The 14734-nt window shown below is 44.8% G+C and overlaps 5 protein-coding genes across 5 annotated transcripts in view; 4 read left to right on the forward strand and 1 right to left on the reverse strand.

Annotated features, from left to right (window-relative positions):
* The first annotated feature begins 882 nt into the window (after positions 1-882).
* LOC129755282 (RYamide neuropeptides) overlaps positions 883-14734 on the forward strand; it is an 89854-nt gene continuing 76002 nt past the window's right edge. The window contains exon 1 of the mRNA XM_055751706.1: positions 883-1052. The gene's annotated coding sequence lies outside the window, so the exon portion shown is untranslated. The remainder of the gene's footprint in view (positions 1053-14734) is intronic.
* LOC129752339 (uncharacterized) lies at positions 5006-6085 on the reverse strand. The gene has a single exon (XM_055748127.1). The coding sequence runs from the start codon at positions 6083-6085 to the stop codon at positions 5006-5008; it is 1080 nt and encodes a 359-aa protein (XP_055604102.1).
* LOC129752340 (uncharacterized) lies at positions 7252-11107 on the forward strand. The gene is made up of 2 exons (XM_055748128.1): positions 7252-7779; positions 7829-11107. The coding sequence occupies exons 1-2, from the start codon at positions 7252-7254 to the stop codon at positions 11105-11107; spliced, it is 3807 nt and encodes a 1268-aa protein (XP_055604103.1).
* Positions 11122-12126, forward strand: LOC129752341 (uncharacterized). The gene has a single exon (XM_055748129.1). The coding sequence runs from the start codon at positions 11122-11124 to the stop codon at positions 12124-12126; it is 1005 nt and encodes a 334-aa protein (XP_055604104.1).
* Positions 12185-13237, forward strand: LOC129752342 (uncharacterized). Its single transcript, XM_055748131.1, has one exon. It carries the CDS (start codon positions 12185-12187, stop codon positions 13235-13237), a length of 1053 nt encoding a protein of 350 aa, XP_055604106.1.

Genomic DNA, 14734 nt, shown 5'->3' on the forward strand with positions numbered 1-14734 from the left:
CCCTGAAAATGATGAAATTCATAGCTTTAGAGCTACATGTGAATAAAAACATCTTTTTTCGGTTTCAAAATAACTGGTTTTCAAAAACCGACCACATAACAATCAACACTATTTGAATTTGAAACGATTGAAGGCAGGAATCAGAGCAAGGATCGAAACATTATTTTCCTAAAAATAATTAAGCGGTAAATGGGTTTGTCGAGTCCTCCTTTCCAAATTTGAAGGAATGCCACAGAATGCTTTCTTAAACAAAATATTTTCCATGGGATGAATCATCAAATAAAAGAAGAATCCCTGAAAAAAAAAACTTTAATAAAATATGCATGTTTATTAAGATGGTAGAAAATTACTAAGCATTGTTCGATAACATGTGAAAGCAATGAGATTTCGTGCTTCATGAAATTCAGCTACAATTTACATGAATTTTAAATGAGTTACGATGAATGAGACATAAAATAACTTTAGTTTGGAAATGTTTTTTGGCTCAGTTAATTTTTTTCTTTTTTTTTCGTTGATATAAAAAACAATGAGTGTTGAGCGTGTAAAAACTGCGCGACTCGGCAGCCCTTGTCAGAAAGTGTGCGCGAGATAGGCCATCACGAACGGGGGAAAAACATAAACAAAAATAAGCGGGAGATAGTTGGAAATCTGTAGCGTGTGTAGTACGGAGTAATTTTTTTTTTTTTTTTTTTTTTTGTTTTATTTGAGACACTTTACCATCTCTGCGGCATTCGTGTCTTGATTATTTAATTTCTACAGAGTTTTGTAGATATTACATTCTTTAAGGAATTCTAAAAGTGAATGTTCTTGTGATTCTTCGTTTCTTAAGATTTCGTAGACTGTTCCTCTTATACTGTGTTTATCACGTGCTTCTTTGAATCCGTGGCAGTCAGTTAGAATATGTTGAATTGTAGTTTGTACACCACAGAACTGGCAAATCGGTGCAGTAGTTTTCTCGAACAAATATGCGTGTGTCAGTCTAGTGTGCCCAATACGAAGTCTTGAAAGAACACGCTGGTCTGCGGGACTTTTCCGGTCTTTGAACTGCGTAGGTGCGTATTTATTTTGCCTGAGAAAAGATTGATTCGAGTGCCATCGCTGTTCCCATGTCTCCCATATGCTAGTTTTCACGCGTCTCACAGCGTCTTGAGCTGGAACTCTAGAGTCGGCAAGTGGCGTTGATCTGCTACGTGCAGTATTTGCGCATTTGTCTGCCTCTTCATTGCCTGGTATTCCGGCATGCCCCGGTACCCACGAGAAAATAATATTACGATTTCGTGCATGACTCTCCAAAGATTGAATCCATGGATGTCGCGAATTACCTTTATGCAGTGCATCCAGACAGCTAGCTGAGTCGGTTAGAATCAAAGTGCAGTCATTTCTAACCACTTCTTGAGCAGCCACGGTCAAAGCATACGATTCCGCTGAGAAGACACTACATTCGCTTGGTAGGGTGCAACTAATTTTTCTCGGCGGTATGTAAATCCCAGCTCCAGTCTCATTAGCATATTTAGAGCCATCTGTGTAGATCTGTTTATAATTAAAATAGTTATTGGTAATGAATTCGCGAAACTTAGGAAGAACAGTTGTTCTACCGCTGCCAGCCTTTATGCTTTTCCTTAAAGTGTTGTCGATTTTCGGTGGTTCGTCATACCATAAACGATCTGTGAGTCGTTCGACTGGATAAATATTTGGGATTTCCGAGTTGGTGGTTGTACGAAAAATAAGCCTTGATCTTTCAATAAGTGATGTACAACGGTCAATACGTTTCTCTTCCATTCGAATTCCCACTTGTGCTAATCGCTGGGTCAGTAAAAGACGATAGGGTAAGCATCCAGCTTCAGCTAATATGGATTCTACTGGACTCGAACGAAATGCGCCTGATGATAGTCTTACGACTTCATTATACACCGGAGCAAGCATCTCTTCCATTACACTCATATTGCTGCTGATTAGACCAATTCCATACATTAACTTGGAGGTAATCATCGCATTACCAACCTGTAATAGCGTTTTGCGATGACCCCTCTTGAGCTTATACCCAAGTATTTTTAAAATCCTGACTCGATTTAGGCAGCTTTGTTTCACATAAGCAAAGTGCTGGCGAAATTGCATTTTGTAGTCTAGGAGAACACCTAAAATCCTCATCTTTCTGACTTGCGGTATGGGTTCTTTGTTCAATTTGATGGGTCTGCCTCGCTTACGGTGTTTGATACTGCATATGTGCATGAGTTTTGATTTTGGCGCCGAGATCGAAAACCCAACATTCTTCGTCCATTTGATGACTGCGTTGACAGCTGCCCTCAGCTGCTGGCGAATTTTTGTCTTGTCCACACCTTTGGCTGTCAGAAGCACATCATCAGCGTAGAGAAGGACCTCGATGTTCTCGGGAATTGCTTCAAACAATGGTTGCATGGCTACTAAAAATAGCGTTACGGATAGTGTGGATCCTTGAGGGACTCCGTTTTCAGCAATCCGTGGACTTGAGAGTGACCCACTTGCAGAAACCCTGAAGGTCCTTTTATCAAGGTAGCTACACAGGATATTTAGTAGACGACCTTTGATCCTCCATTTTCTCAAAGTTTCTAATATGTGCACTCTATTCGTTGTGTCGAACGCTTTCGAAATGTCGAGTGACACTATTTCTACATGTTCCGAGTCGTTGATCTTTATGAGGTCTTCAAGCTGTGCCAGATATGTGTCAACTCCTTGACCAGCACGAAAAGCATGCTGACGACGGTCTAACCAGTTAGAGGTTTCGAGTTCGGTTATGAGGCGACGATTGATCATACGCTCGAGTATTTTCCCCATGCAGCTAAGAAGCGTAATGGGTCGATATCCGTCTGGTGAGCTTCGGTTTCCGTCAGGCTTGGGGATCGGGATGACTACACCCTGGCGCCAAGATTCTGGAAAATGTCCCGATGACCATATCCGGTTGTAAAGCTCCAAAAGTGCTAATTTGGCAGAATTCGTCATGTTTTGGAGCATGGGATATCCGACATTATCTTGGCCAGCTGAATTGCCTCCGCGACGTTGCAGTGCCCATAGTAGTTCTTGCATGGAAAAGTCTTCATTGTACTTCTCTTCGAGACACGGTCGGTCAATTTTGGTGAACATAATAGGTGAGCGATTTTTAAGCCTTTCAGGACAGCTACAGTTTGAAAAACGTTTCTCATATTCGTCTGCAAGCGCATTACAGATGGTTGTACCATCGCTGGTCACCCCAGTTGGCAGTCGAAGGGTGATATTGCAGGTATTTCGCTTGCCTTGGAGACGATTGACACGATTCCAGATTTCGGTAGAGGGAGTTTCCGGGTTGATGCTATCTATAAGTTCCTCCCATGATTTTTGTTTTGCTTCACTTATGATTTTGCGACAGATAGACCTTGCCTCGTGGAATTGGGCTAGCCTTTCCAACTTGCGTGGATCATCATCATCAAGTCTTCTGAGAGCCCTAAGTGTTTTGCGTCGCCTTTTGACAGCCGACTCGATATCTGTGTTCCACCAAACCACTGCTTTTTTCCCTTGTTTGCCACTAGTTCTGGGTATGGTTTTTTCGGCTGCCTCAATCAATCTTTCCGTGAACTCGTCGGCCGTAATCACTTCTCCAGGTATCAGTTTTTCTTCTGCTAAAATTCCGAAGCCTTCCCAATCAGCTTGTTTGAAAAGCCATCTCCGAGGGCGCAATGGTTCTTCGCTGCTGCTTGAACTTCGTATTAAAATTGGGAAGTGGTCGCTGTCAGAAGTGTCGGCAAGAACGTGCCAAGTAAACTTGTGAGATAAGGAAGATGAGCAAATGGAAACGTCCAATGCTTGCGTTCTTCCTGTTGCTGAGTCGACTCGTGTGTGTGAGCCATTGTTCAAGACAACTAGCTCGTTATCTACAATCAGATCAAACAGCTGGTTACCTCTGTGTGCTGCCGGTGAAGATCTGTTGGAGATGTAGCTGCCCCAAGCGACGTGATGAGCATTGACATCTCCTAGAAGCATCAACAGTTTTGGTAGAGAAGTAAGTAGCGCGTTGAGTCTCTCTGTGACATCACTTTCACTGGGCGGCAGGTAAATTGAAACGAGTGTCATCTCTACTGGCGAGTAGACACGGATTGCTACTGCCTGGATATCGATGTTGATCGGTAGTCGTTGAAAAGGTAGTCCGTTTTTGATGGCTAAGGCTGCGCCCTGTCTGCTGTGAGTTGAACACGTGCTTAGCAGGAGATGGTAGTTTCGACCGATGAAATTTGGAGTCATATTGTGGGTCCCTGCGTTAGTTTCTTGAAGGCATATCACAGATGGTTGAAATTTATATATGAGCAGCTGCAGTTCGTTATGATGCGATCGTAGACCTCGGATGTTCCATTGGAGCACGAAAGCGACGTTGCCAAGTTCTTCCATTTCCGTCGAATCTACGGAAAAACGGTCGGCTGAATTTGACGAAATGTTAAGAGGTGTTGAAATACTTGCCAGAGGAGGCAGCTCCCCCGTGTCAGCTGTCACCGGGAGTTGTTGAGGTTGAGTCGGCGTTGCAGATGCGGTTGAAACTGACACGGGGAGTTGCTTGTTTGCTGGATTCCTGCTTGAGACCGGCGAGTTGGGATAGTTTGTAGAAATTCGGCAATGAGTTCTGACTCTATGAGGACTGAGAATCAGGTTGAGGGTAGATGGGGGGGTGTTTTGTAGGTGCAAATTTGCGAGAGTGGTGTCGTCTGTGGGAAAGTAATCGGCTGGATTTGTTGCTTGACAGTTTAAAATGGGAATACTTGCCGTGGAAGGCATGTTCCCCGTGTCAGCTGCAGCAGATGGAAATTCATACTGTGTAGTTGGTTCATTTTCTGTTGCAACTGACACAGGGTAGTGCCTTTTTACTGGATGCCTGCTTTCCAGATGCGTATGTTGATTAGGTTCTAAGATGTGACGTACTCGGGTGGCCGATTCGATGCTGTGGTCGGTATCAGATGAATACAATGGTGTGTGTACCTTGCGAAGCTCGGTGGTTGATGGTGCGTTGTCAGTCGTCATTGTCGTCGTCTGAGAAGAACCTTCCAGAGTTCCGCATGCGAATATCTTCTTCCGGACTATCTTGATGGGTTTTCTTTGGTGCCTTGTCTTGTTCAGTTATAGGGGAGGTTTGCATAGTCCGTTTCCTGCTGATGCTACGATCTGGAAACTTTTGGGAACTTGGGATAGTTTGATTTTCGATTTGTTTGGTGTTCTGCGAGCTGGATCGATTAGTTGGGAGTGTTTTTTTTCCAGAGTCCTTGCGGGATATCCTAGCTTTCAAAGGTGATTCAGTTAAGTCAATACTTGTTTTAGCTCCAGAGTTAATTTTTTCGAGTTGTTGGTTCGATTTTAAGGCAGCTTGATGTACTGTTTGCAATGCTTCCAATTGGGATTTCAGGAGGGCAAAGTCTTTTAACTGATTTCGGAGATTTTCAACCTCTTTGTGAAGCAATTGGATTTCCCGGTCTTTATCGGAGTGTTCGTTAAGCCTTAGCTGGAGTTGGCTCGAATAGCTCTTTTGGAAAGTAGTTCCTTCGACTTCGTTGCGGGCTTCACGGTACGTCACGTTTTTGTCTATCTTGACTCGAACCACTGCTTCCTCCTTCCGGAAGACCGGACAGCTTTTGCTGATCGGTGAGTGGGCTCCATTACAATGGTAGCAGTGTGCTGGGTTCGGGCAGTCCGTGTCGTCGTCTAGATTGTGTTTTTGCGAACAGTTCATACACACCGCCTCGCTGGAACAGTGCTTACGAGTGTGACCGTAGGCAGCACAGCTGCGGCACTGTAGCACGGAAGGGTAGTATGTCCGAACATTGATCCTTAACATTCCAAAATGAATGTGTTTCGGTCTTATAGTTCCCTTGAACGTGAGAATAAGGAGGGGTGTGTTTTTTGTAGTTCCGGTTTTCTTATCCTTTGTTGTGATTCTTTTGACAGCTGTGACTCCTTCTCGGCTAAGTTCTTCTAAAAGGGCGCTTTCATTCCAGTCTTTGGTATCTGGCTCGTAGACAACACCTTTTGTGAAGCTGTATGTTGGGTGGTCAATTACTTCAACAGGAGTTCGGTCAGTATCCACGAGCTGAGTCATTCTTAGCAGTTTGGTATACACTTCCGGTGACTATGTCCGCAAGACATAACGGCTACCGTTTGCTTCCTTCACAGCAGATACCAGATGACGGTTTCCGTATCCGACAATAGCGTCGACAGATCGTGAAATCAAGAAAGGATTTTGTGGGAGAGTTGGTCGATCGTCATCTTTATCAGAGACCATTCGTAGGAGCATTATGCGTAGAACACCATCATTTTCGTTGTTTGCCATCCATGCTGGGATAGAACCTCTGTCATCCGGTGGATCTGGGTCCCTGCCCGCCATGGCAGGTCGGAGCGAGAGCTTTACTCTCAGTAACCAGTTATTCCTATATTCGACGAAACTTGTTTGCGCGTTTTCTTTTACTCGGGTCACCAAGAATGTAAACAAAGGATGGTTCGGCTATGCGTTCGAAAATTTGCCCAACTTAACGAGTAATTAGACTTATCCGGTATGGAATCTGTTAGTAGTTAATGATTTCTACTGAGGATTTGCGAAAACAGATTTTACAAAATGATTTGGCAGTAAAAGAATGAAAAATCTTTCAGCTGTATAACACGCGTGTGTACACGGGTGGGTACCCGATCAAAAACTGAATGTGTACGGAGTAATAAAACTTAAAAGTTTTTCCTAATCCTAATAGTACGGATATTTTTTAAAATTAGTAGTACGGGAGTGACTGATTATAATTATTCAAACCTCTAAAAGGTGAAACAGTGAGTACAAAACGAATCCGCTGAAGAAATTGTTTGCTAAATGTAATTAAACACACATAGGTCACGTACGAGGAAATTAACCTACAAACTAGGTTCAGGACGATTTCGATCAGCTTTAATTATAGCCGAACAATTGTATTGTAAATCGTAAGTAGTAAACCTATATTTTAAATTAGTCATCCTAACAATTATGTTCTTAAAACTAAGGTTCCGGACGGAAATTAAAAAGCGATTGTCATTCGCCGATCCGAACAAGTGTGAGCAAGTGTGAGAGCCCGAGTAGAAGAAAACTAAATGTAAGTTTTCAGCTAACAATTTGTTTAGGACTCTAGATTAATAAAATGTGAAATATTTTAGCTTCAAGCTGCTACAATCGAGAAAGGCTGCTTTGAGGATTCTTTTCTTATCCGAACACTTGAAGATTTACAATCTTCCGGACATAACCTCAAGATGTCGGATCCGGCGAATGATACGATCAGGAATGCGGAGAAATCGGTCAACAATCGCAACTGCATGTATTGCGAGGAAGTTGATAGCGAAGATGACATGGTCCAATGCGACATGTGTAGCTTTTGGAGTCACTATCAATGCGCGGGAGTTACCGAGGCAGTGAAGAGTGTGCCATGGAACTGTACGAAATGCAGTAATTTGCTGCACGTTCCCAAAATAAGGAAACCTGTTAAAAAGAACGTTTCCAAACGAACGGGAAGTGCCAAAAGCGATGTCGGAACGGAGCTTCGAGAAGGTCGGCCATCGATTCAAGAATCTCTGAGCCTTCTCGAACAAGAATCGGCTGCGATCGAACAGCAACTGCAGGAGGAAAAAATGCTGCACGACAGACGCTTGGAATTGGAGAGATCGGTGAACGAGAAAAGGCGTGCACTACAACAAAAGATGCAGGAGGAGAAACTTCGCCAGGAGAAGCTGCAACTGGAACAGCAGCGACCAGTTCCGGAAAATGAAAGCCGAGAGTCAGGAGTTTGAGAACGACGAAGAGGACAGCGATCCGGATGTTGGTTCCACGAAGACGAAGGCGTGGGTAGAGACGCAAGAAGATCCCCGCGGCGCTTACCCCAAGAAGCCGGCAGCAGCGCCAAGGAGTTTCCCTCTCACTGTGCGTAACGCGTTGGTGGAACGGCATGGCGAGACAGATTCGGAACAGAGCGGGATTGGACGCCAACGCAAACACGAACCATTGACGACGTCATCTAAGGGCGAGACTCAAGCGGAGAAGAAGAATGTGGACACCGACCATCGTTTCAAAGAGCTGTTAGAGCACTATTTGAAGGCGAATGGATCGCAACAGGAGCCGGAAGCACCCGAACCAGAAGAGTCTGAGCTAGAAAAGCTTGAACAGGCTTTGATTAGGAAGTTGTTAGAACGTAACACGTTAGGACGAGCTTGTACTGTAAGTTCAGGGCCGACTAAAGAACAGTTGGCTGCACGACAAGCTGCGTCCAAACATCTTCCTACTTTTCGAGGCGAGCCAGAGGTGTGGCCCCAATTCATCAGCTGCTTCGAATACACCACGGAGGCGTGTGGGTACACAAATACCGACAATTTGAAAAGACTTCAAGACAGCCTTCAAGGACTAGCCAAGGAAGCAGTTCAAAGCCGATTGCTCATGCCTGAGTCGGTGCCTGAGGTCATCAAAGATCTGCGTCAACTGTTCGGTAATCCGGAAAAGCTGTTGAAGTCACTGATGGCGAAAGTACGGAAGGTACAAGCCCCTCGAGTGGACAAGTTAGAGTCGTTCCTGTACTTCGGGATCACGGTAAAGCAGTTGTGTGATCATCTTGTTGCGGCCAAGCTACACGACCACTTGAGCAACCCCATGCTGGTAGCGGAACTCGTCGATAAGCTGCCATCCGATTATCAATTGGATTGGGTACGCTTCAAGAGAGGTAGGACGGATCTTCCTCTTCGTATGTTTGCCGATTTCATGAAGGGAATCGTGTCGGAAGTTTCTGAGGTGGCTGACTTCAACGGGGAGCAGAACACTGCGGTTGCAGAAGGACGGCGAATGTACAAAAGGAAGGAGCGCGTGAATGCCCACGACACTAAAGTGTTTCCGGTCGTGCAGAATACGATGCCGGCGAGAACGAGAAAACCCTGCCCGATGTGCAATCGCACAGACCACAAACTAAGGTTCTGTGACGATTTTGCGTCACTTTCATTACCGGATCGTCAAAGGTTGGTCGATAGGCTCAAGCTGTGCAACATTTGTCTGTGTGACCATGGGAAGATGAAGTGCACCTTCAAAGTACGGTGCGAGATACGTAGCTGCAAAGGAAACCATCACACGCTGCTACACAGGCACGAGGAAGCAGTTAACGTTACCGTGGCGGAGTGCAACCCACATTATAATGTCGATCGGTCAGTAATCTTCCGAATGATACCGATTACTTTGCATCATGGAGGAAAGGCGGTTCAAACCTTGGCGTTCCTGGACGAAGGAGCTTCAACAACACTTGTTGAGAGCTCTCTAGCAGATTCGTTGGGCGTCGAGGGAACTCCGGAACCCCTGGTCATCGTGTGGACAGGAAATGTTAAGCGGAATGAAGATAGTTCGAGGAAAATCGACCTGCTGGTATCTGCCGTGGATTCTCGTAGAAAGTTCATGATGTCGTCTACCCACACTGTCGGAGAATTGAAGCTGCCTCTACATAGGACCTGTTACAGAAGCATCGTAGAAAAATACCACCACTTAGACGGAGTTCCTTTGTCGAGTACCAAAATGGAAGTTCCCAGAGTTCTTATAGGCCTCGACAACCTACATCTATTCGCCCCTCTGGAGTCCAAGGTTGGTGCCCCGGGAGAACCGATAGCCGTACGTTCAGCGCTGGGTTGGGCAATCTACGGTCCTGATTCGAGACTTGAGGAGCACCAGCAGCACTATTTGAACCATCATCTTGTTCAAAGCTTGAACAATCGCCAGCTTCACGATCTGATGGCGGAGCAGTACGCTCAGGAGGAGCTTCATGTAGCACAAGGCAATCCCATAGAATCGGAGGAAATCCGGAGGGCCCGTGAGACCCTTGAATCGACAACTGTCCGAGTAGGAGACCGCTTCGAAACGGGGCTACTTTGGAAGCAGGAGCCTGTTTTTCCAGATAGCTATCCGATGGCGCTGAACCGACTGAAGAGCCTGGAACGACGTTTTCAACGAGAGCCGCATATGAAACAGAACGTGAACCAGCAGATTGAATACTACCTGACCAAAGGCTACTGTCATAAGGCCACGGCAGAAGAGCTGAAGAGTACCAATCCTTCTTCCGTGTGGTATCTTCCTCTTAATGTCGTGCTGAATCCAAAGAAACCGCATAAGGTACGTTTGGTGTGGGACGCGGCGGCCAAATCACAGGGTGTTTCTCTCAATTCTTACCTGCTCAAAGGCCCCGATCTATTGGCATCACTTCCGGCGGTCATCAGCAAGTTTCGAGAGCGACGAGTTGCAGTGGGAGGTGACATCAAAGAGATGTACCATCAGCTCAGGATTAGAGAGGCAGACAAGCAGGCGCAAAGGTTTCTTTTCCGGTTCCCGGAAGACGATCATCCTACTGTTTTCGTCATGGACGTGGCCACTTTCGGCGCTGCCAGTTCTCCATGCTCGGCGCAATACGTCAAGAACTTGAATGCCCAACAGTTTTCCACTCGTTATCCAGCAGCAGCACAGGCTATCGTTCACCGCCATTATGTCGATGACTACTACGACAGCTTCGACACCGAAGAAGAAGCCATCGAGCGAACCAAAGAGGTACGTTGGATCCACTCGAAAGGTGGATTTGAGATCACCAATTGGACGTCTAACTCTACAGCTATTCTTCGAAGTTTGGGAGTGGGTAGTGGCTCCAGAGAGTCAATCCATTTGAGCCAAGACAAGGTGACGGATTACGAACGAGTTCTCGGCATCATGTGGGACACACAGAACGACGTGTTTTCGTTTGCGGTGCCCGCAAACGCAGCGGCTACAGAGGCAGAACCACCAAAGAAAAGGGGAGTCCTGAGCACGGTCATGTCGCTGTTCGATCCAATCGTCCTGTTGGCTCCATTTACGGTGTTGGGAAAGATGCTCATGCAAGACCTGTGGCGAGCGGGTTGCGACTGGGACCAGCGTATCGACGGAGAGTGCCTGGATAAGTGGCGACAGTGGGTCGCAATGTGGGTGTTCGGATTCCAAGATGCAACTTTGGATCGACACCTTCTGACCGATTTGGCCAAATACAGCTACATATCTTCAGTGATGCCGGGGAGAATGCGTACGGAAGCGTCGCGTATCTACGGATTTGTGTGGAAAATACTGTAAAATGTTCGTTGGTGATGGCTCGATCGAAAGTAGCACCGATAAAACTTCTTTCCATTCCACGGCTTGAACTGAAAGCAGCAGTCTTGGGAGCGCACCTGAGTCACACCGTTAAGAACAACCATTCCCTTCCTATTCATCAAATTTTCTACAGGAGTGATTCTCGAACTGTTCTCTCCTGGATTCAAAGCGACCAACGTCGTTATCAGCCGTTCGTCGGCTTCCGTATCGGAGAAATTCTGAGTCTCTCCAAGCTGACAGACTGGGGCTACGTTCCAACCAAGCTAAATGTAGCAGATTCGCTCACCAAATGGGGTCGTCTTCCGGATCTTTCGAGCGAAGGTTCATGGTTTCGTGGCCCGGAGTTCCTGTACCAGCAGCCGTCGGAATGGCCTCAACAGAATCTTCCCGCTGCAAATACACGAACGGAAATTAAGGCAATACACCTTTTTCACGGTGTGGAGCTTCCAAGTTGCTTTATCGACGTGACTAGATTTTCGAAGTGGAACGTTGCAGTTCGCACCGTGGCGTGCATTTTCCGATTCATCTCCAACTGCCGGCGCAGAGCAGCTGGCAAATCCATCGAAGCAGTCCTTTCGACTCCAAAGCTTAAAAAGCTCATCAAGGTTGAAATTCCCTTTGTAGTGGTTCCGTTGCGGCAAGACGAGCATCGATGTGCCGAAAATACTCTCTTCAGGTTGGCTCAGAGCGAGTCGTACAGCGACGAATTCAAGATATTGAAGAAGAATGCAGAATTACCTTTTCAAAATTGGTTTCCACTAGAAAAGTCCAGCCCTCTCTACAAGCTTGTGCCCCTGATCGACGCCGATGGTGTGTTGAGGATGGAAGGTCGTTCTGAAAAGGCAGAGTTCCTCCCTTTCGATCTTCGCTTTCCGATAATTCTACCAAGATCTCACTACGTTACGGATCTTTTAATTCAACAATACCATGAAAGGTTTGGGCATGGATTTCGAGAGACGGTGAAGAATGAAATCAAGCAACGTTTTCTGATTAGTGGTTAGAACCGAACGAAGCTGCGTGTGGTGTAAGGTCCGAAAATGTTTGCCGAAGAATCCACGAATGGCTGCACTTCCTGTACAAAGATTAACTCCATTTAAACGTCCATTTAACTTCGTGGGCATTGATTACCTGGGTCCTGTTGAAGTCGTCGTCGGCCGCCGCAGAGAAAAACGCTGGGTTGCGGTGTTCACGTGCATGGTTGTTAGAGCGGTGCATTTGGAAGTAGTCCACAGTCTTACCGCGCAATCATGCATCATGGCGATCCGCCGTTTCATCAGCCGCCGAGGTCCAGCCTCCGAATACTTCACAGATAACGGGACGAACTTCCGAGGTGCGAGTAAGGAGATAATCCAACGGGTACGAGAAATTGATGCTGTCTGTGCCGATGAATTTACGACTGCTATCACGAGTTGGCACTTCATCCCACCTGGAACACCCCACATGGGAGGGGCGTGGGAAAGGATGGTGCGCTCGGTGAAGCAAGTCATGGCCGCTTTGGACGACGGGCGTCGATTGAACGACGAAATCCTCCTTACTACGCTTGCTGAAACTGAGGACATGATCAACAGCCGGCCCCTAACTCTTGTAACCACGGACTCTGTGATGGGTGCACTTTGTCCAAATGTCTTCCTGCGAGGTTCAGATCCCAACGAGCCACATGAAGTCATTCAACCTACGCATCCTGCGGAAGCACTTCGGGATGCTTACAAGAGATCGCAGCAGCTGTCCGACGAGTTATGGAAGCGGTGGATTAGAGAGTACGTGCCGACAGTCAATCAACGGTCCAAGTGGTTCTCCGAAACAAATCCTCTAAAGAAAGGGGATCTCGTATACGTGGTCGAAGGCAGTCGACGCAAAGCATGGGTTCGAGGAGTCATCGAGGAGCCGATCGTTTCTGGTGACGGAAGAGTCCGTCAAGCTTTGGTACGTACAACTGGTGGTGTTTTTCGACGTGGAACGGCAAATTTGGCGGTACTAGAGATTGCTGACAGAGTCCAGACGGTGGGTCCAGAGAGTGCCGCTCATCATGCAACTTCTGATACTGGTGGTAACGCTGATCCGGTGGCTCCAGAGAGTGAATCCGGACCAGGTTTACGGGTGGGGGACTGTTGAGCGTGTAAAAACTGCGCGACTCGGCAGCCCTTGTCAGAAAGTGTGCGCGAGATAGGCCATCACGAACGGGGGAAAAACATAAACAAAAACAAGCGGGAGATAGTTGGAAATCTGTAGCGTGTGTAGTACGGAGTAATAAAACTTAAAAGTTTTTCCTAATCCTAATAGTACGGATATTTCTTAAAATTAGTAGTACGGGAGTGACTGATTATAATTATTCAAACCTCTAAAAGGTGAAACAGTGAGTACAAAACGAATCCGCTGAAGAAATTGTTTGCTAAATGTAATTAAACACACATAGGTCACGTACGAGGAAATTAACCTACAAACTAGGTTCAGGACGATTTCGATCAGCTTTAATTATAGCCGAACAATTGTATTGTAAATCGTAAGTAGTAAACCTATATTTTAAATTAGTCATCCTAACAATTATGTTCTTAAAACTAAGGTTCCGGACGGAAATTAAAAAGCGATTGTCATTCGCCGATCCGAACAAGTGTGAGCAAGTGTGAGAGCCCGAGTAGAAGAAAACTAAATGTAAGTTTTCAGCTAACAATTTGTTTAGGACTCTAAATTAATAAAATGTGAAATATTTTAGCTTCAAGCTGCTACAATCGAGAAAGGCTGCTTTGAGGATTATTTTCTTATCCGAACAATGAGAATTTAATGGAATAGAATTTATTAATTTTATCTCGATCATTCGACACAAGACAAGTCATCGAGAAAATAAACAGATTTTTCTAACATCTTTGAATAAAAAACCTAAATTTTATTGTATTGCATTATTTTTTTAAAAATTTAATTATGAATAGAAATTATTTGAAATTCTGCATTTCGTTCAATCAAAATAGAACTATAAGGAAATTCTATGACATGTTTTTCATCAAAACCGTGCGGATTTTCGTAGTCCTTACTTCTAACTATTACAACATTTTTAAAACTAAAAATTTTATTAAGTATTTGTATTTTTCATTCGAATTTCAGATAATAATGAAGTCTTATATAGTTTGTTCTGAAATTCAATTTTTAATTCACAATAAAAATAATCAGCCTGCAGTCTCAATTTGAACTCCCTGTTCAAGTTCCAAACTTGTATATTTTTCATTTCGAAAATGAATCTAAAAACATCAAAAATTGCCTAATTTCCTGATTGTTTCTGGATCTTATGTCTTTCCTACTAATTTCGAAAATTCGATTTTAATCTTAATTCGTCATTTGAAATAAAAATTTGATAAATGAATCTCGGAACTGATTGGTCCGATTTTTGGTAAAAACAAACAGTTTTAATTGGATTCTTGATTCTTTGTTCACTATAAAAAAAAATAGATTAAATGCATTCTGTTGTTTAAAATTCTGCTACAGCTACAGAATTTAAATTTAGGTTCGAAACAAAATTTTTAAAATGGGATTTTGATTCCTACTACCTGTTGTTTTATGATTTTATCTCGCATTTAAAATAAAGATATGGAAGTTTAGTTGGTGAAATCTGGAATTTAG

Source organism: Uranotaenia lowii, chromosome 3 (genome assembly GCF_029784155.1).
Source record: "Uranotaenia lowii strain MFRU-FL chromosome 3, ASM2978415v1, whole genome shotgun sequence".
NCBI lineage: Eukaryota > Metazoa > Arthropoda > Insecta > Diptera > Culicidae > Uranotaenia > Uranotaenia lowii.